The sequence below is a fragment of the Anguilla anguilla genome, chromosome 15 (assembly GCF_013347855.1).
Source record: "Anguilla anguilla isolate fAngAng1 chromosome 15, fAngAng1.pri, whole genome shotgun sequence".
NCBI classification, from domain to species: domain Eukaryota; kingdom Metazoa; phylum Chordata; class Actinopteri; order Anguilliformes; family Anguillidae; genus Anguilla; species Anguilla anguilla.
In genome coordinates this window covers 29163658-29184328 of record NC_049215.1, presented here as the reverse complement: position 1 = coordinate 29184328, position 20671 = coordinate 29163658, and the positions used below count along the sequence as shown (strand labels likewise).

At 43.4% G+C, this 20671-nt stretch overlaps 2 protein-coding genes and 1 long non-coding RNA gene across 4 annotated transcripts in view; 1 reads left to right on the top strand and 2 right to left on the bottom strand.

Annotated features, from left to right (window-relative positions):
* The first annotated feature begins 954 nt into the window (after nt 1–954).
* On the top strand, nt 955–14448 carry atp1b1a (ATPase Na+/K+ transporting subunit beta 1a). Its single transcript, XM_035393839.1, has 6 exons — nt 955–1197; nt 5217–5345; nt 9814–9969; nt 11989–12173; nt 12650–12733; nt 12938–14448. Exons 1-6 carry the CDS (start codon nt 1104–1106, stop codon nt 13196–13198), a joined length of 909 nt encoding a protein of 302 aa, XP_035249730.1. The 5' UTR covers nt 955–1103; the 3' UTR covers nt 13199–14448.
* Nucleotides 9805–12938, bottom strand: LOC118214175. Its single transcript, XR_004762595.1, has 2 exons — nt 12829–12938; nt 9805–9994 (listed from the first exon to the last, which is right to left on the bottom strand). It is a non-coding gene; the product is annotated as an uncharacterized LOC118214175 (long non-coding RNA).
* A 1-nt stretch (nt 14449) lies between the features above and the next one.
* The window catches only part of nme7 (NME/NM23 family member 7), a 46827-nt gene continuing 40605 nt past the window's right edge, over nt 14450–20671 (bottom strand). For both annotated transcript variants that reach the window (XM_035393831.1, XM_035393832.1), the window contains exons 11-12: nt 15579–15686; nt 14450–14522 (exon numbers count right to left, since the gene is read on the bottom strand). In XM_035393831.1, the coding sequence (XP_035249722.1) occupies nt 14490–14522; nt 15579–15686 (141 nt within the window). In that variant the 3' untranslated portion in view covers nt 14450–14489. The remainder of the gene's footprint in view (nt 14523–15578; nt 15687–20671) is intronic.

The following is a 20671-nucleotide window of genomic DNA, read 5'->3' as shown; positions in this document are numbered from 1 at the left end:
AAGAATGCTGATTTATTCGAACATTTCCCCTAAACGTGTGCTAAACTTTTATTAAATGAGCTGTTCATCTGCAAGTTATTATTGCCACCACAAAGTCTATATGACTAACTTAGAACACACATGTGGTTTTGGATCAATGAATTAAAAACTTTGATTTACTTCTCATTTTTATTTATTTATTTATTTTTTTACAAAACTTATTTTAGCTGCCGGTCTCTGGCCATGTGTATTGTAGCAAGGTCCTTTGTATGACCTTTAAGGCCAAGAACTCAATAATAAAGGTGATGATTGTTAAAGATTGTTTATAAAACATCAACTTGCTTAAATTGAGAAGTAAACCATTTCCAGCTTTTCTAACAAATAAATGTGATTATCGTCACAATGTTTTTAGTTATAAAATCAGCTGTTACCTGATGTTAAAAACAGTGCACCTGAATTTGCAGTTGTTGAGGATGTATAAGGATATAACCACAAAGTAACTCGTTTCTGAGTTACAGCGCCATCTGGTATTTAACTGAGAGAGCTCTTGCATGATTTATTAATCTGAACTCATTTCTATAAAAATGAGACTAGGAAATATATAAGGTTGAGCCAAGGTAAATTACCTAGCTCGCGGACTGTGAGCAGACTCAAAAACTGAGGTAGGTTTCGGTAAAAGAGACGCACGTGTATTGAAAGTGCCCGGGGATTTTTTTTGAATATATTAAGTTGGTTGGCTACAACCGTCAAATTTGCCACACACGATATACTACAAGACTATACATATAAACTGGGATCATACAGTATTATATTTTGCAGGGGTTTCGGGCGGATCGGTGGTTTTTTCTTACACAGACGAGTGTGCCACGCAAAAGAATGTAGGTTTGTGATTTGTCAGGCTTGGCACTCCCTCTTCGTAAGGTAACTTATTAACAGAGTTTGAGGGCGGAGTCAGATGCCGAAGGGGATATATTGTGTGGGATACATTACGGCAAGCCGGGTACAACTCTGTCCTATTGGAATTTGGAGCAGGAGGGGGGGTTGTAGTCAGCAGTGTAACGGAGGCCACTTAAAACAGAGAAACAACAACAAAAAATTGCTGAAAAGGGAACTAAAACACGAAAATGTCAGGAAATAAAGACAGTGATGGAGGATGGAAGACGTTTATCTGGAATTCAGAAAAGAAGGAATTGTTAGGACGTACTGGATGCAGTTGGTGTAAGTACAGTTTTTATAGTTTTATATGGGCAGACAATACATGAAGTAGCGGGGTTGTTAACGTTACCAAAAATGTAGACTAGCTAACCCGCCCGTAACCTTCCGTTGCTAGAAATGAGCTATAACGGGATGGCTTAGCCTAGACTAGGGTTGAATGTCGAGTTGTACTAAATACTTCGGTAGACTAGCTGTAAACTGTGATGTTCCTGTTTTTCCTTCTGACGGGAAAATTCAGCACCTGTTTGATCCTTCGAGGCAGTTACTCTCACGACACTCATTTTCTTGTGATTATGAAACCGTGGGTATTCAGAAGTGGTTTTATCTGAAAATAAAGCTACCTAGCTACTTCACACTCAGTATTTATACAGCTAACGTTTAGTTAGCTTGCTAATTGCTTTCAAATAATTAGCCTGCTTGCCAGCCTATGTGTGTTTAAATGAATGACAAATTGAAGATTTTCCATAACAAAAATGCGAATTAGTATGCATTTATTAGCAGCTAGTAATAGCATTTTTAAATCGATAGTCTCTTTAAAGCGGTAGTTTGTCTAATGTTATAATATTGTCAGAATTTTTGCTGTCACATCTGTATTTAGATAGGGTATCCTGTGAGAGGTCCCGTTGTAGGACGTTTGTTGTGATTAATTTGTCTTGAAGGGGGTTTATCAGTTAAAAAGTCAAACAAATCCTCTCTCTGGGAAGTTTACAATAAATTAACTAGCCAGGCATGTCACTGCATTCGCTGTTATGGTGTTTCGAAAAGGGAGGTTAGTGAAGGGGGAGAGACGCTGGAGCTAGTGGGTTTCTCCTGACCAGTGAAACGCGTCAATGATTATGCGGGGGATATCATTTCGTGTTAACCTTAGTTCCTGCAGTTGTCTTCATGGTAATAACTGGTTAAGGAATACTGGGTTAAAAATGCAACAGTCCAAGGTGAGTCAAGGTGATCTGGCCTATTATTTGGACCCAGAAGAAGACACTGTACATCTAGTATTACTACCGAAAGGGGTCTGATGTCAGCGTAGCTAACGTTAACAATGGGGCTTGATTAACCAGTGTTTCCCTTCCTGTTGTTTCCAAGGTTACATCTTGTCACCTCTTGGATTGTTGACATTTCGTGTATTTTAATGACGTGAGAATAGTTTCGTTTCAATAATTTTTAATTGAATATTTCAGACTCCTTACCCCCCTATGAATAAGTGACACATCCTTTAAATCTCATTGGCCTACCAAGAAACCTGTGCTTTATTCCCATCTACAGGATCTAAACATTTTTCAGTTGTTTACGGTTACAACTCAAGGCAGATTAGTAGGTGGTCGTATGTATGTTGCTCAGTAGCGATTATGAAGTTAAGAGACGGTAATATAACTAGTTATTTGTCTTGTCAGTGAGTGCCACCCCAGAGCTGGCTTCAACTGCAGAATATTTGAACACATCGGACTATTTTTCCCCTGCTAACAACTCTTCACCAGTCGGAAAAGCTGCCCTAGTATACTTAAAAAGCATGTTTTTTCATGGTCTTTAATATTTTTTGAAACATGTTTTGTGCCTGCAATGAAAAGCACTACTTTCACTAGACAAAGTGAATTAGCCCTTATTTTAAACAGAATCTGTCTCAAAAGATCAATTAATATAAAAATGTAAAAACTATGATATAGCTAGCTACATGAACCCAAAGGAGTAGTGGCCATCAGGATTTTATAAACTTTGTTGTGGGAAATTATATGTCCTGTGTATTTCTCTTCAGAAAAGGCCTCATAAATGGCCATGAAGCAGTTGTGGGAAAAGGGCGATGTGGTGTCGTGACTACATTTAACATAGTAACGCAACATAGCATGATATTTCATGGCCAACTATAGCTTCATTATTGTCCACAATGCCTGTGTATATGCAAAATTACAAAAAAAATTCCAATTTTTTCTCAAGATGACTTAAGGGTGACTGTGACCTTTTGTCATTGCTTTATGCACTATTGGTACACCTATGCAGAACCTAGGGCAGACATGTGCCTCGTTAATAATCAATGAATGGGCTGTCTTTGGTTTTCAAAAACAAACAACAAAAAAAGACTTCAGAAGCACTGTGAAATTAGTAAAGGAACAATTTGAAAGAGGGTCAGGAGTTGTTTCTCATTGGCCAATTTCCAAACTTTGTTTTGGTTCTCTGGTGTACTCTGGCTGAATAAGTTTTCGTGAATTTAAATTAAAAAAACGGGTTTCTAAAGAGAGGTGTTCACAACAAGTACATTAAAAATATTTGATTTTATACGGGACTGTTTTAATCGGAGGAATGTGCGCAGTGTGGACAGTTTGGAATTGTGTACCTCCATTCACGTTGGCCTCAGCATGCTTCCACTCGATGTGGAGTGGGCGAAGAAGGCTTCGGAAACTGAATCACAGGACATTGTGGGTCTTCTGCTGTGAATGGCCGCTGTCATGTGTTAATGAGAAAAATCCCAGCGTGTGTAACACAGGAATGTTAACATTTTTTGCTCGAGTTCCGCAGTCACGCCGGGCAGGGAGCGAACAACTGCCTGTTCAGTGCTGTAGTTATGAATGAACAATGACCGTGAGCATGTGTTTTCTCTGGAAGATGGTGGCACTAAAGATAAACACAGACCTTTCAGTTTCTAGGTATGGGGGGAGGGAAGGAAAGGGGGGGGGGGGGGAGAAGGCCATTCAGTTTGATAGATAGGAGGGGACCTGACCTGCCGGACCTGACGCCATAGAAACGCTGTCGGGGGAGGGGTCGGGGCCCTTTTGGTTAGGAGACGTTTTAACCGGAGGGTGCTGGGCGTGAGCGGGCCGATCGGCTTCCAGTAACGCGCGGAATGACTCCCGCACTGTCAGACCAGAAGGTTTAGGCTACCCCCCTCCGCTGTTGCCTCATCGGGGGAACACGTGGCGCGGGTTAGCGAGGGGCTGAGGAAGTCACAGCTCCCGCCGCTGCCAGAGTTTTTCTGTGTTGTTGTGCGTGCTGGGAGCAGGGCGGAGCGAGGTCTCTGGAGCAGGCTCCCCGTGCAGCCCGCCGCTCGGCGAGAACGCCACAGAGCTCAAGGCTGCGCTCGCCTCTGTTTTATAACGACATTGCGGGGAAGCAAACTTAACTTCATCACTGCACAAAAACACCAATTTTAGTGTCTGAAGTAAGATTCTGTCGGGACTACGTTTGCCCGCATGTTGTTGAGGAATATACATGGTGAGGCAGTGTTTTTGGAATGTGTACATGATCTACTGCACTGGGACATCTTATCCAAGTGAACATTAAGGGCAGCGTTTGCAGCTGGAAGCAGTCATAATACTAAACTATAATCTTTTTAATTTTAATGTTTGTCATGCTTTGGCTGATCATCCACAGAGGCAAAGTAAAGGAGGTAAACACAAACAACCTGACTACTGGTCTCACCAGGTGTAGGGACATTTGGCGAATGTATCACGTTCATAATGTCTTTGTCTTGTCAAAGTGAAGACATGCTGGCATACAGCTCACTTGGCTTCTGGTCATTTTGCTGATTAAAAGTTAGTTTCAGCTTTGCCATGTCCTCCTCCACTCTCACAGGGTGAGAAATTCAGGGAAGACTCGCCCGTGGGTTGGGGCCCCCCCCGTGTCATTTGAATGGCTGACAGCAACCGTGATTGTTTGAGCCAGCTAACGACAAAAGCTTGGCCCGCGCTTATTCCGTATTTACTAAACCGTAACCACAGGATTGGCACCTTGGGAAAATGGATGCTTTAGTTCCCAGACTTCTTTTCTATTTCTCCCCATTGTTCACCCTCTCCCCCCCTGCTGTAAAATATTCTTTGTTTTAGAGGGCTAGCTGGCTGGAGAAGCAGTCAATCATGCCCTTTAAGTGAGCAGTTTATCTCCCACCCTCCGCCCAGGGGAATTCACAGGGTATGCAAATATTGGGCCATTCCAGAGGAAAACAACCATTTTTTTCTCTTTTAGACTGAATGAAAGGCACGTGCCATCCATTGAATCAGTTGCCAACTGCCTCCTACTCCTCTCTCTCTTTGCAGTTAAGATCCTGCTGTTTTACGTCATCTTCTACGGCTGCCTGGCTGCAGTATTCGTCGGCACCATCCAGGCCTTGCTGCTCACCCTGAGCAACTACAAACCCACGCACCAGGACAGAGTGGCCCCGCCAGGTAAAAAAAATAAAAAAACACCAATGAAGGCAGAGCACTGTCTTGCTCTCTAACCAGATTACATACGTCTGGTTTGTCTGTGTTTTCTGATTCCTTCATCTACACTTTTTATAGCTTGTTAGTACAACTTTAGTACAAGTTACTAGTAATTAGGAAGCCCTTGCCATAACCTGTAGCAGGCTGTATATACGTTAACTGCAGCCTGCACAGTAAAACTGTGCATGGAAAGTGTTTTCCTCCTGAGCTGTCATAGTTATTGCGAATACGGCAGAGTGATGTGCTTCTATGCAGGGAGGGGGACCTGTAGCCCACAGGAATAGAGCTCAGCACACTGAATTGCCCTTTTTCCTGAATGTCATTTGAGGTAGTTCACAGACTTCCTGCTTGTGTAATATTGGGGGTTGGGATGGGGGGGCGGGCTGGAGGGGTGTGTGTGTTTGCACATAGATCAGTAATTGGTGGTTTTGACTGTTACCTTGCCCTCGGTTCACTATATGTCTTTTTAAAACTGCTCTAGCTATCCCTAAAATCTGAAACACTTCCCTCCTTTCCAGCCGTTTGTCTATGTCATTACACTCTAGTTGGAGTGTAATGCATGTAAACAAATAATCAGTGAACATAAAAACACAGTTTGAAAAAACCACACTGAAATTAATAGTTACATTTGTACTGTAATTAATAGGTGTATAGCAAGGAAATGCATTCATAATGATTCTGGGGCATATACTTACACTGCAATAAGGAGAAGTCAATTATGAAGTAATGCACTATTTAACCTCAAATCAGTACTTAGGCTGACATCATAACACTGCTGTTCCTAAATAAGATGTGACAGAAAAGGAAGTAGATGATGAGAGGTAAAGGATGATGGTGTGAAAATGATTTAATATCCTTATTTTGTTGTGCTTCACTAGGGAGCTGTTCTTTCTGTAGCCATTTATTAAAGACCCATCAACATGCAGAGGGAAAAGTTGAGGACATTCGCGTTCATTTGCTGTTATATTTTGTAGAACTGTGAATGTACTTATTTTTATGCCAGCTACACAAGTTAAACATGGATGTAATGCTGTAAACCAAATAGGGAATGTGTAATAGGCCTAGCTATCGCATCATTTGTTACTAGCCATTATAAATTATTATAGTTATAAGAACAAGACAAAAATTAACTGAAGTAAAATATGAAAGTAAATATGAAGTCCACAACCGTGAATATAGATGAGCAGGTCTATTAAAGTAGCAGCCTTCACATTATGATACAGACAAGACATCACTCTCATCTGCATCTTAACTGAAGTAACAGTTGTAGCTGCCAGACAGTTTGAACCCTGTTGCTCTGTTATGTGGTTATGTGGTAGCTGAGTAGACATCTAAGTACGATGCACCAGAATCTTGACAGTTGACCAGAAGTGAATGTTGATTCATTTTATTGCAGATGACCAACTGGATTCTAATTGACTATTGCAAAATAAAAAAAGGCTCTTAACAAATTTCTTGGCAATAATTTCCATTAATTAAGTGCACATATGTGGCAAGGCTGCTGCTTACTATCTCAGTAGAAATTCTACTAGTCAGCCATTATTCCTGTAATGATAATATTACTTAAACTTCTCCTCATCAGTATTATACATGGCAATGTTTGGCTAGCTTACTCTAGCATTTCTTTTGGATCTTATATATGCTAGCTAGCTACATTATCAAAATGAAGCTAGCTTGCTGGTTAAAATTAAGCTAGATGTCATAGCCACCATGTGTATCTTAATAACCTTACATTAGCTAAGATTCTTATTAGGTCCTTTAAGTTTGTACAAATGTCACATTTTAAACACGATTATGGTGAGGTATGTTATATGGTGAGTGCGTTTTCTTGCCTTAATGCTAATTATTATTGTTTGTGGGCTCGCTAATAAAGAGATGGTCACACTAACTCACAGTCCGCTGGCATGCTTGAGTTGGACAAGAAGGGAACTACAGAAATCCAAAAATAAGATTATTTGTTTGTACAGAGGAACTCCCACCTACCGATTTACTCAAGCGTGAAGTAAGTCAACTTTGAAAAAGGGACTAGTAATATCAGCCAAATTAAACTCTCTTTGATTTATTAGAAGAAAACAAAAGAAGAAAATTACTTGACAATACCTGGGCTTTGAAGTGTCGCAGCTAGGTAGTCCAGAACACAATAACGAAAGTCCCATGGAGTCCAGATTACGATTTATCCACCCCTGCTACAGGATTGTTCAGGTTAATTATAACTAGACCTAGCATTTCTGTATATTACATTACATTACAGTCACTTGGAGTAACACGTAATATTACTAGGGGAAATGCAGTGTTTCACCTTTACCTATGATTATAACTTGGCAAGCCTGAATCGGGAAATGTTTATTTTCACCCGAACGTACTGAAATTTCCCAGAAACAGAGAGCGCTCACCGAGGCCTGCTCAAAGCGGCCAACTCCCGGTCCACACAAATCAGTGAGTCAAATGCAGGACTGGGTATCTTTGAATTAGCTGGACTGGAGACGTGGGGCCTGTTTTGTTTAGACTACTGAACACGGAGAGGAGGGCACGTGCCTGCTAGGAGACGCTGCATTATCGCGGTCAGGCTTGTGCAGATTGCTGTGTGTGGGTGCAGCTGTCAGGATCTTACCCAGTCCTCCTCTCAGTGGCATATTTAAAGCCGTTCCCTCTCGGGAACTTCCTGCAGACAGGCCCCTGCTGACGGTTTGTTTGTATGGAGACTCTGCAGCCATCTTGTTTCCTGCTTGCCTGCCTGCCAGCATTTGCTCATGGCACCCAGGGAAAGCATTCCGTCTCATTCATTCATGGAAATGTCCGTTGCACGTAAGGAATTTTTTGGTTTTGGTTGGACGTCTCTTGGCCTCTCCATCTTGCTTCCCATTTTAGGCGCCTCACTATGACGGCAGCCGTGAATTCCACTCAAGGCACTTTCTGACGCCGGGTGTTGTTAATGGGAAAACATGTCTGTGATTAATGCACCTAAACGGCTCCACAGATGAACTGTCCCTAAGCGAGCAAAGACGACAGGCTGGGAAGAACTGAAACAGCGCGTCCATTTACTTCTGTATTCTAAGTTCTGGTGCTGCATGGTCAGCAGTAGGAGGAATTCTCTCTCTCTCTCTCTCTCTCTGCCACACACAGCCCAGTGCTGGAGGCAGTTTGCACAGAGCATGGCCCTGCATTTCACTGTGCTTTCAGCTGTCGCCGTACGGTGTTAGCTCTGTGGCCACAGGCAACTTTAACCGCCAGTCTGCCATTTGCCCTCGCGGAAGCAGTCTGACTGCTTTAAGCCCAGCTGACCGAGGCGGCCACGCGGTGCCGTGGAGAGCGCTGCGCTGAACTGAGCTCCCATTGGTGGCCTGTTAACAGAGCAGGCAGACAGCTCCCCTGAAGCTCCGCCCCCCTCTCTCTGGGCTGAAAGTTTCCATTGTGAAGTAAAAGCACGTGAGCGGGGGAGACTCGGAAGAACAGACTGGAAGTGAAATGACAAAGTCATTCTTTTTTTTTGTCATTTGTCTCTTCAAAAACCACACTGCCCACAGACTTTTGCGTTTTAGAAAACTACAAAAAGAAAAGAAAGGCAACATTTGTAATTAAATCCAACTGCTAGTTTTGTTTTATGCAATTGAGAACAGTGGCCACTAAACTCTCTCTGCCAGTTTAGATTCAAATTAATAAAAAACAGTCTTTCTTTTCAAAGATTCATTTCCTGACCTGTTTGTTCTCCAACGCAAGGAACAATGACATGTCTGCTGTTTTTCCATGCTATTGTTCATACGTCACTCAGCTCCAGCCATTTGCATTTGGACCTTCGTGACTGTGGAAAATTACTGCCAGTCTGTGTAAAAAAGCCCTTTTGACAAATGTAAATGGTTCCTACACTGACGGCTAGCATGTTAGCATGTGCAGTTCTTGTTCTATACAGCACTAGTAGGTGTCACAGCAACACTACTGAGTGAACGCTGAATGAGATTCTATGTGAATGAATGAGGGAAACTGGTTATAATTAAGTAACGTCCTTGGAAATATCATAGATAAAAAATAATCTTAAATCATTATTTTTCAATGCGGTATGAATAAGTTTGTAGATTTCAAAGTAAGTTTTATTTCTACCGTATTAGGAGTCACACAATCTTTCGTTGAATGCTGTATTCATTTTTTTCTACCAAACCTGGCTCTGAAACTTATGTTTTAGCCAATCTTCATTAAAAACAACCTCGTTTTGCATTCCTTTACAAGATATATCTGATTTGACAATGGCTAAATAAAGCTTTGTTAAGTTCAAGATTTTTAAGGAGTACAGTGAATGAAAAAAAAAACAGAAATGTTTCTCTCCACAGTTTTGTGCAAAATGAAGGCTGGTCAAAATGAAAGTGACTGTGGCTGCTTTTTATTTTTATTTTTAAATATCCTTTTAATCCACATTGTGGCTGCTGTCCTTCCTCCCCAGGTTTATCACACACCCCATGCCCAGAGAAAGCAGAAATCACCTTCAACAAGCACGAGCTGGAGACGTACATGAAGTACACCAAAGGGATGAAGGAGTTCCTGGAGCTCTATGACGAGACTGCTCAGCTGGACCAGCTGAAGTACGAGGACTGTGGAGGTACTTCCTGATTCCTGTTCATTTCCTAAAAGACAGAAAAGAGCAAGTGTGGAGCTGCTAGCAGGAAGACCTCTATGGAGAGCTTAGACCTGGTGTTACTCTGTCAGGACGGCCACTCCACTCAGGCTGATAAAAACAGGCGGTAGAACTGACAGTTATTTCCCTCTCTTGGCATTTTGCTGGCCTTAGTCATCTTACAGAATGTTAAACGTGCCCAATGGCATTGTTGTGAGCTCCACTCTTCAGTGTTCCTTTGCACTCGCAACTGGTAATAGAGCCTAACTCAAGCAACCAGCAGCTGTGGAAACCTTCAATGGCCAAGCTAACACTGCGCTATGAAGTCCTTAAAGATAAAGATAAGACTATCTAGTCCTTAAAGATGCAGCCGTTGCCTGTTCGTGCAGCACTCTGAAATGCAAAGGCAATGTGTGAAAGCTAAGAGGCACGAGGGCTCAGGCAGCACACGCATGTGGATTTAATGCCAGGCTGATTTGCAGGAGGCGGGCCTGCTTTTCGTGATACAGAGCGGTGATGACGGACAGCTGTAGTCCTCAAGGACAAACTGCATGCGTAGCCACCTTTTTTAAAAAATAGCAGCTGATTAAAAAAGTGTAACATGAAGAAAACTGCATTACGTTCCATCTATTTTTTATGTACCTATCCATTTATTAAGAGCAATGACCTTACTAGCAGAAATGAGGATAATACTAATTTCACTGAAAATAGTAGAAGTACTCTTGCAGTGTACCCTGCCATGTTTGGCAGGAATTAAATGTGAATGTGTTGATCTGTCTGTTCCCATTTGTTTTCAAAGTAGCGCAACGTTAATTTAGCAAACTTCAAGGCAAATAGCCAGATGAACAACTCAACCACACAACAGGGCATTTCACACGTTAGGCTCCAGCTTGGCCCCAGACTCCTAGCTCCCTAAGGCCCAGGCTAACAAGGCTCTCAGTTCTCTCAGCTAAGCCAGGTATCACACTCTCACTTTCAAAGTAGTAAAAGATCAATCGTAGCCCAGCACTTAGTTTGGCCTGCTCTCAAACAGGGTTAGCACCCACATTCAGGGCTAGCTACTGACGTCAGGAAAAATACAGTGCTAAAATCGCCAGTGTTCACACAGTGATATTTATTCTTCTGACTACTTATAATTGTTATTCTTCAACAGATGTTTTTATAATTTCATGAAAAAACTGATACAGGTACAATATAAGGCCTGTTTTACCTGTAATTCTTGGACCCAGCCATGTGGAAACTAGCTATCTTCCTGTAAGTGACCTGCTAGCTAGTTGCCTACAGATAATGTAGCCTGCTGCTTTTTCACTAATTACAGTATATCTTAGCCCAGTTTGTCAGGAGAATTATTGCACGCAAGTGTTGTTACTAGATTCACTTCCTGATCTTCCCTGAAATTATTTGGTAGGATATGTTCTATGTGAGAGATCTGGTGTATCAGCATATCACCGTCTATGTCAGATTGTAACTGCAGTTCACTTTCCAAGCGAATGCAATTGTTTTCTAATATGTAATCATTAATCTCGCTAACTGAAGTCAGCGGCTTCTCAAGCAAGCATACAGTGACTCATTCAGGATGAGATGAATGTAAACATTGGTCTCGTTGCATGTGTCTAACAGATGGTGACCTGGGGCCTCAGGGTGCAGGTGTGAATCCTTAACCCTGGGCTGAAGCTTGGGCCTGGGTTAATAAATGCTCAATTGTGAAAGGGGAGAAAATTAGCCTTAGCCTTAGTCTGGGGTAAGGATAATCCGGGGCTTAGAAACTTCCATTTGAAAAACCATTATAGAAGAAGCATGGAAATGCAAAAAAAGCGGTGTGTAGGTTGTTCTGGCCAGCAATGTAATGTAACGCATGGGCAGTTTGCAGCATAACAAATTTTTTTCAGCTATCACTGCAAGGTATCCATAGCTGGATAACGGCAACTGTGGTCACTACCGGGGGGTAAAAAACGATACAGAATGTTCGGTCTTAATTTATGCGTCATGCTGTGCTGTTGGCAGAGAGCCCTGGCGGATACAAGAACAGGGGCGACTTGGAAAGCGACATAGGCGTCAGGAAGGCCTGCCGATTCAAGAGATCCTGGTTGAAAGACTGCTCCGGGTTGGAAGACAGAACATTTGGCTTCAAAGATGGAAAACCCTGTGTGATTGTCAAGCTCAACAGGATCGTCAACTTCAGACCAAAGGTAATCCTCTCCTTTTTCTGGACAGTTGTCTCCAGCTCCAGTATTCGTTAGAGATGTTGACTGAATAGGGGAATCTCATTTTTGGCTGTCCTACGTGAAATAGTAATTCAGTTCTTCTTCATGGCACTGTATACTCCACGATACTCCTTGGGCAAGAGGGACCTACACATACATACAGCAGAACCTCAGAAAAGAGAAGACATTGAGACTGAAGGTTGCTTGGAACTTAATGATTAAGAATTTAGTTCAATAATTGAAGCCTTTTTTTGTTTGGAATTTTACCTTCATTACTGTAGCCTTTTTACTGTTCAGTGCTTGCTACTGGATGGACCACTCAGTCCGTATCTGAAGTTTGCATCTCTAAGGTTCTACTGAAGATTTCTCTGGAGACAGCCGCAGCTGTTGCCATCTCAAAACCCCTTTCTTATTGTAAGAAGGCCGCATGTCGTTGACTGACTCTTCTTCTTTGCCTTCAGCCTCCTAATTCCAATGAGTCCATCCCAGAGGATGCCAAGGCCAAAGTGCGGCCCAATGTGATCCCCATCTACTGCACCAACAAGGTATGGACACTGAATACACAACCATGCAACAGCACAATCAAAGTCACTTCACTTAGTAGCTCAGAGAATTAACACATCGAGTCAAACATACTTACTGACTGAATTACCGGATTGCTTTTAGCTGCCTTTCGGTAGACTTCTGTGAGAGCCGTCCGTCCTCTGCGTCGACCCGGTTCCCTGATCATCCCAACATTTTGTTTGCAGAAAGAAGAGGATGCTGGGAAGCTCCAGGAAGTGAAATACTTTGGCATTGGCGATGGTTTCCCCCTTCAGTACTACCCCTATTACGGCAAACTGCTGCACCCACAGTACCTCCAGCCCCTGGTGGCCATCCAGTTCACCAACCTCACAATGAACACTGAGCTGCGCATCGAGTGCAGGATCTACGGGGAGAACATTGGTTACAGCGAAAAGGACCGCTACCAGGGACGTTTTGACATTAAGATCACGGTCAACGATTCATGACCTCAGCTATGGAAGTAGCACTTTCTCTCTCCCCCATTTCAATAATTTAGAGAAGAAAAAAAAAAATGAAAATAAAAATTGAAGTTAAAAAGAAAAAACACGACTTGTCTTGAAGAAACTGTCATAACGTAACGGGACCCACACTTCATCGGTATGCTTTACACTAGCTTTTCTGCATTTATCTAGGGTTAGAATGTAAATTACAGAGAGAGTAGCAATAGCACAAAGTATTTATTCTACTGTAAATGAGAATTCCTTGAGCCATGGGACATGTTCATTTATTACTGTAAATTGTAATTCCACTACGGATGTAGCGAGCAGTGTTTCTGTCCCCTTAAGTATTGCTGCCTTGTGTGGTTTATATATATTTTTGGAGTGTACAGTACAGTAGCCGCATACGAGGGTCCTTTCCAAACCATGTTGTAATTCCTGTTTTCTTACACGAGGAAGCTTCAGCGGTCCAAAGTGTGTATGTGTGCATGTTTGTTTGCATGTGTGTGTGCGCATATGTGTGTGTCCATGTATGTATATATATATATATATACACACAGACACACACACAGACACAGATACACACGCACACACACACAAAATGTATACATACAAAGTGAAAATTCTGTCATGGTACGCTCTGATTGCCTCTAGGTCCGTGTGTGAGGAAAATGGCTGCACTCCGTGAAAATTCTTTACCTTCTCTGTGTGTCTTTTAAAAGTCAATGATTGTGGGAAACTAAATTTTTACATCACTTGTTCTCTTCTTTTTGATCACTTTTAAATGTGGGATAAGGGGTTTATTACGCTCTCTGTGAGGCTTTCGCTTCCTTTTATTGCTTAAAGTACAACGTCGAGCTGCGTGTCCAGCCAGTAAGCCTGTTTCCCAAACCGGTAACGGTGTTCACTCAGTGCTTTTGAAAAACCAATTGTTTTGCTGGAGACATCACATGATGTGGTGTAACTTTCTAATGAATGTTTTAGCCATTTTCATGGTGGAAGAATTTTATATTTATGCAGTTGTACATTTTTTTTTTCTGCAGGAAAAAGTGTAATGTATAAATACAATACCAAAGTCACTGGTCAAAGGTTAGAATCTTATCAGACGCAATGCAGTGCCCTGTGTAATAGGATGTTTTGTTGGTGTTAAAAAGTGCAAAAGTCAATGTTAAACATCAGTAAACTTATCAGGAGTTCATCTACTAGTCATTTATTTAATCCGGGTAAGACTTAAACAAAAATAAAATGGAGAAACTACAGTGATTTGTCATTGCCATTTTATTTATATGCACAAAAAAACTCATCCATCCAATATCTTGAAGAAATACTGTACCTGCAATGAGAAAGGTATCATTGGAAGTCAAAAAATTCTGTACAAAGTGTCCATAACCCACAAAATGTAAAAAAAAAAAAAAAAAAAACCTTATTGAATATATTTCAATTGAATATACTACGGTAGGTGTTGCTTTCCCTATGCAAGGAGCAGATCAGCTTGCAAAAGTGTGATGCTGAAATCAACAACTGACTTTTAAAATGAAAAAATTTATTAAGGGAAAAAAGCAGCAGTGGTTCTGTATTGTGATTGGCTACACGCCGCTAGCCTTGTGCTGCTCTGTAGAGGCTGCTGAGGGGAGGGGTCTAGCATGGCGCTGTCTGTCTGAGCCTGTGAATCTGGTTCAGACCTCACTGCAGAATCCAGCTCCTCCACTGACAGAGAGCTGCTCTGCTATTGGCTGAGGAGGTCACCAGCTCGCCAGAACAATACAATGACGTTCCACAGGTCGAACACACTGGGAGCGTCACAATGGTTCTATTAGAGCGTTTGTTCCCCCCCCACCAAAAACACAGAGAATCAGATGACCGGCCGCAAGCAACAGCGCTGCTTCTCAGCATCTGAGCTGACAGGCATGGAGATCTTTCTACTTGGTTTGACGTGGAATGTAATTATTTATACAGGCACAGTGAACTGGACTGCAGTGATGGAGCAGAAGAGCGGGAAGTAGAGGCATTCCCTTCCCTTACACACGGATTTACATTATACTAAAATTTTATAATACTAAATTTTAATACTAAAAACCTGTTTCATCTTAACATCCTCAATTCTGTAAGCATTTCTGACATCAGCAAGGATTATACATATTGAATTGATGCTTTTGGACTGTCGTCTTACAGCTTTCCTGTAATACTGACAATCATGCCTTGAGGCAGTATTGTAAGATATTGATATTGGGCTGTAATAAGACTTTCTCAGGGCATGACTGCTTTAGGAGGGTCTAAATACAAGCAGCTACTGATATCTATGATGATAACTCCAAAACAATACAACACAAATTTACATGCGATAAAACTGAAATTAAGTGAACTATGAAGCAAATATATCCGGTGTTACCTCCAATATGCCATCTTCAGGAAGGTCTGTACAGTGGACTGCGTTCTGTACTTTGTTTTTGCCAAACTGGGCACGCAAGGTGGTGGGTCGGAGGTGACGTGCAAGTTCCTGTATAAAACATAATGGATACCAATGAGGGGATTTTAGATTATAGTGCTTATTATTACTATTAACCATTTAAGCTGAGAGATCACAAATATGTGATTAGAATTTTCTTAACAATCACTACTGGTAACTGAAAACAAAGGAGATCAAGACTACTGACTTGGGAAGTTGAAAAAACATTTCAAAACCCCCCCCCCCCCCCCCCCCCACTCACTGGGGCAGATTGCTCCAGCCTGTGGAATAGGGATGCAGAACTATGTGGAGCGCTTTGGCTTCTGAAGGCCTGCCCCAGAGAATCAATTACTGCTGCAGCTCTGAGGCACGCGTCGTGACACAGAGCGGCTCGACTGACTGCTCAGAATTCTGCTCGTGTTGTTATGCAGTGAAACGGAAGAGCACGGCTGTATGGGGGGGGAGGGGGGGGCTTCTGATGTAGCATATAAATATAAAAATTACACATTTATTTCTTGAGTCTTTGTGTCACACAAAGCGGTCATGGTAATAGGGCAAAGTAAAAGGTCACTAGCATTTTCAGTCCCTAAAAAATGGCAGCAGTGATGAAGGTGTGCAGAAAGAAACCCCTCGTTCATGTCTGGGGCATTCTGAGTGACTATCAGCAGAGAGCAGTGGGACTGGCACCTGGGGCTCAGGGTAACAACACAAGTGTTTGCTTTTGGGGGGGTGCTGGGGGGGGGGGGGGGGAGACGAAGCCTCGACAGCTGAAGGCGCTGTTTTTATTTACGGCCACTTTTCCATTTGCAAACCAAAACGCCGCGCCTTGTGGCATCCTGAGGCACATTTGTCCTTTTGCATCTGCCCACCCGACGCGCATTTACTCATGCCCACCAGAGTGACTGGGGACGGGCCGTGTGTCTGTTTGAGCGCGCTCAGACTGCGCACGCGGCTCCCGCAGCAGCCCCTTGAACACGTGCACAGGGTGTGAACGGAGAACCCTGCTGCTGGCTGTTCTCCCTTTTGATCTGGCACGCGGTCACGTTCGCGCGTTTAAAAAGCCCGGAGGAGCAGGAAGTGCCCTGGGCCGCGTGTCTGCTGGGAGACAAAGGCACGAGGGCCAGGAAACCCGATCCCTGGCGGGGGGGGGAGGGGGGGGGGGGCGGGGCAGTTCAACTCTGCGCCCTGGGTCAAACTCAAAAGGTCACAACTGAGCCGTTTTAAAAAGAAAAAAAAACAAGACCGTCTCCCAGCAACCAACCTGGCCCCTCCTCCCAGCCCTTGTATAGCCCGAGCTATGGAAACTGCACTAATGACAAAGTAAGCCGTTCGGCGGCTCCGAGTTGCTTACCCAGGAAGGGCCACACACAACAGGGCTGAGGTAAACGCCGGCGAGACCACACCTCACACTGAGAAAACCCGCCGGTGTTTTCACATCGCGGCTGAAGCAGCCGCAATTACTCCTAAACACTGTTTAGAGTTGGGGGAGCCTGAGAAGGCGCGCGGATTACACCCTAACGCACCAAAAACACTCATAACTTCCACACTGCAGCTTCGCCAGCAGCCGTGTAATTACGTGGCGATGACTTCTTTAGCCGTCAGGTAAGACGTTTCCCCTGCCACCCTGTTAGCACTCGACGACGGGAATGCATTAAACGCTATTAGGCTGTTGGCGCTAACGTTTCCATGTTTATCTGAAATACCCAGCGTTCCCATGATCGGAAGAAACAAAAAGGCGCAAGTTCTTCCTTTGCGGTATATCTTTCTCAGCCATTGTTAAGAGGCACTGGCAGAAGAATGTGCGGGAGGATTAGGTTTTCTTGTAAGAATGGAGTCCGTGTTAGATTTTGAGCCAAAATGAGGTTCAGCCAGAGTATTTTTTTATTATTGTGGTGGTGAGGAGAGTGAGAGAAAGCCCCTCCCCTCTGACACCCTGTTTGTGCTTGCCTTGGTTTATGACACCCACCGTCAGGCCACGCCTCCAACTCCGACTGCCCACCAAACTCGGGCGGCCGCAGATTTGCCGCAGCCGCGAGAGTAAAGCTGAAATGAAACCTGTCAGCATTACTACGCCACCCTGTCCTCTCAGCTTCGACGTCGAGGAGTCGCATTTCACCCTCAGCCGGGAGAACTGGTAATGTAAAGTGCTGTATACCGCAGTCAACATATTTAAAACCTATGCAAAATGAAAACAGGGACACAGGACGGTCCCCGTGCTTGGACTGGGTGGAGTGTCTCAGGTTTCCCGCTTGCAGTGCTATCCAGAGCAGAGGAAGCCGAGTGGCGTACAAAGTGGAGACACTGCAGAGCAGTGAAAGATCTGCACAGCATCCCTAGCGAAAGGCATCGCTCTGTAATTGCATTAGTCACTCAAAGATGACCTGAGGCCTTCGGGGCCAAATTTCGTTCTGATGAGGCTGGCGGAGTACACAACACAACGGCCCTCCCTTTGTTGGAAGTTTTGTTGACAGTTACTTCAAAGTCGACACTGCTGCGGCCCCTCCCCTTCCTTCCACACCCCTCCCCCTCTTTGGTCTGGTGAAAGCTGCTCATTAAATGCGCTGCCACAGAATCCCATGTCTGGCTCCAGTGTCTTGTGGGGGTTTGACGGGAATGCCTGTCTAGATCCCTCGACCGATCCAGACCAGAAACTTCAGTCACTCCTTTTCTGAAACTGCTTGGTACAGTCACAGCCATTTCCCTTTCCTTTATATCAACAGAAACAGCTATTAGCTCTTCAACTTCCTGGTAAGCAGCGAGAGGCCATAAAATACATGCTTTCCCACATCCTTCCCATTAGACAGACCAGTCAGTGTTGTGTGTGTTGTTTATCATTTCATTTTGAATGAATAAATTACATATTTAAAAAAAAATGACAAAAGAGCTTTTACTTGTTTGTAATGCGCTAAAAGAAAAATTGTAATAACTATGTCTTAAAGTGAATTAATTTCCACTGAACGGCCATCATTCATAAACCCAGCCAGGCAGTCGAAGCTGAACAGCATTTACACTCCAACGTGCCACCGCAACCGACCTCGGATTCCTTAGCCTCCCCGCCCCCTCGCTAACCGCACGCAGAGCGTCAATACCGATGACTCACTGACGTCACGCGGCAACAGCCAGGGGAACAAACAGCTTGTCACCTCACCCTAACCCACCGTTTTGTTTGCCGACCATCGGAGCGCTGTCCCAATGCCGTCTCTGTGACGCGACCAAACAAAAACCACTCCAACATTCCCACTGGCACATTCCCACCGGCACGTTCCCACTGACACATTCCCATAGCCAGTCTCCCCTCGCAGCTGCGCTTGCTGGGAATGGCCATCACCAGGATCATCAGCTACTTTCAGTGTTAATTAGTCAATCTTGTTGACTCCTGAACAAAGCTACACTCCTGAAAGCATTCTCACTAGCTCTACACGCTACAGACATGACAGAGGTGTAGGGAGCACAGCTCAGTAACCCAACAGAGGTGTAGGGAGCACAGCTCAGTAACCCAACAGAGGTGTAGGGAGCACAGCTCAGTAACCCAACAGAACTGTAGGGAGCACAGCTCAGTAACCCAACAGAGCTGCAGTGTAGTGTAGTGAGTAAGTGAACAGAAGGTGGGTGTGACATAATGCAGCAGTGCCATTTGAAGCAACTCCGGTCTCTTCAGGAACGCAGGCAGCATTGGCACCTGAGTCCTCCTACTAATGTACTAGTATAAAACTCCTCTGACTGTGGACAGACCAGACATCTAAGGCTCACTGAGAAGCTGTGAGATTCCTGCTGACCTCTTCTCTCACACCGCCAGGATGACAGAGAGCTTGAAGACATTTCCTGTAAATTATTTACACATTTTTAAATGAACACAAATTCTTTCAGTGTACATTTAACATAAATAAATGATGACCCTAAAGTTAATGCTTTCGATTTACTGTACATTTTAATTTCAATATTTTGCTTTCATAATCAAATTTGTAATGTATGCACTAATTGTTTTTCCTTTTACTTTGTTGCCATTTACCAGATGCTCTTTATTCAGAGAGATTTACAATGTAAACACAAGTGCAAAGACCCAGGACCAAAGTACAGTAATGCAGGAAGTACAGTCCCAAGAGACAGCAAGGAAAACACAGACTCCACTGGCAACTTATCAACAACCCTATTGAACATTAAACTATATTAAATAAGAATAAAACCACCACCAAGACCATGAACTGAATTACCGCAAATAGCCAGACTTAATCAGGTGTCAGAGCTAGTCAAAATACCAGCGAATTACATTACAGCGCAAAAAATCTACCCTTTTTTTTTTTGTAAAAAGGAGGGGCATCAGAGAACTGCTGTCATAAAATCTAGAACAAGGTGCAACAGCTCATAGTCTTTCACTTGTAAAACATACGCACTGCCAAGTGAACCTCACAGTTCAAAATTATAGCTGTTCCACTACGTAGCAAGCAGGAACGAAAAGCCTTTCCAGTCTCACTTCCCAAGTGAGAAAGGCACAACTGGAACACACTGCATTCACTTATAAATACATACACTATGTGTACTGAGCTTTAATTGAAAATCATGCCAGAAAACAAGCCTAGTTTTAAAACGAGCCTGCTTTTAAAATCCTGGGCTGGCTGTCAGCCCCCCGATGAAGAGTTGTGGACAACATGCTGCTACACAGTCAGTGCAGGAGGCAAAATTTAAGAGACAGTCAGCCTCCTCCCTTTCTCCAGGGAGAAATGATGGCTTGTTGCAAATAACAATGTGGACGGACACAAGCAGAAAGAATGACAGAATGGCTGAGCGCATCTTATCATTATGCGATTGTGTTGACGTTCACCTTCCTGGCGAACTGCGTCAAGCAGCAGCGTTCTGACGCGTTCGACGTTGACTCTGATATATCTCTGGCTTCACAGTCGCCTGGCTTTGGTTTGGAATGCTTTTCTTGAATGGAACGGGAGTTGCTGTCAATGTGTGACAGCTTCCACATTTTGCATGCCATGCCATGGGGACTTAGCATTTCCTGCCTGAATTAGTCTTACTCTGCAAAATGGCCG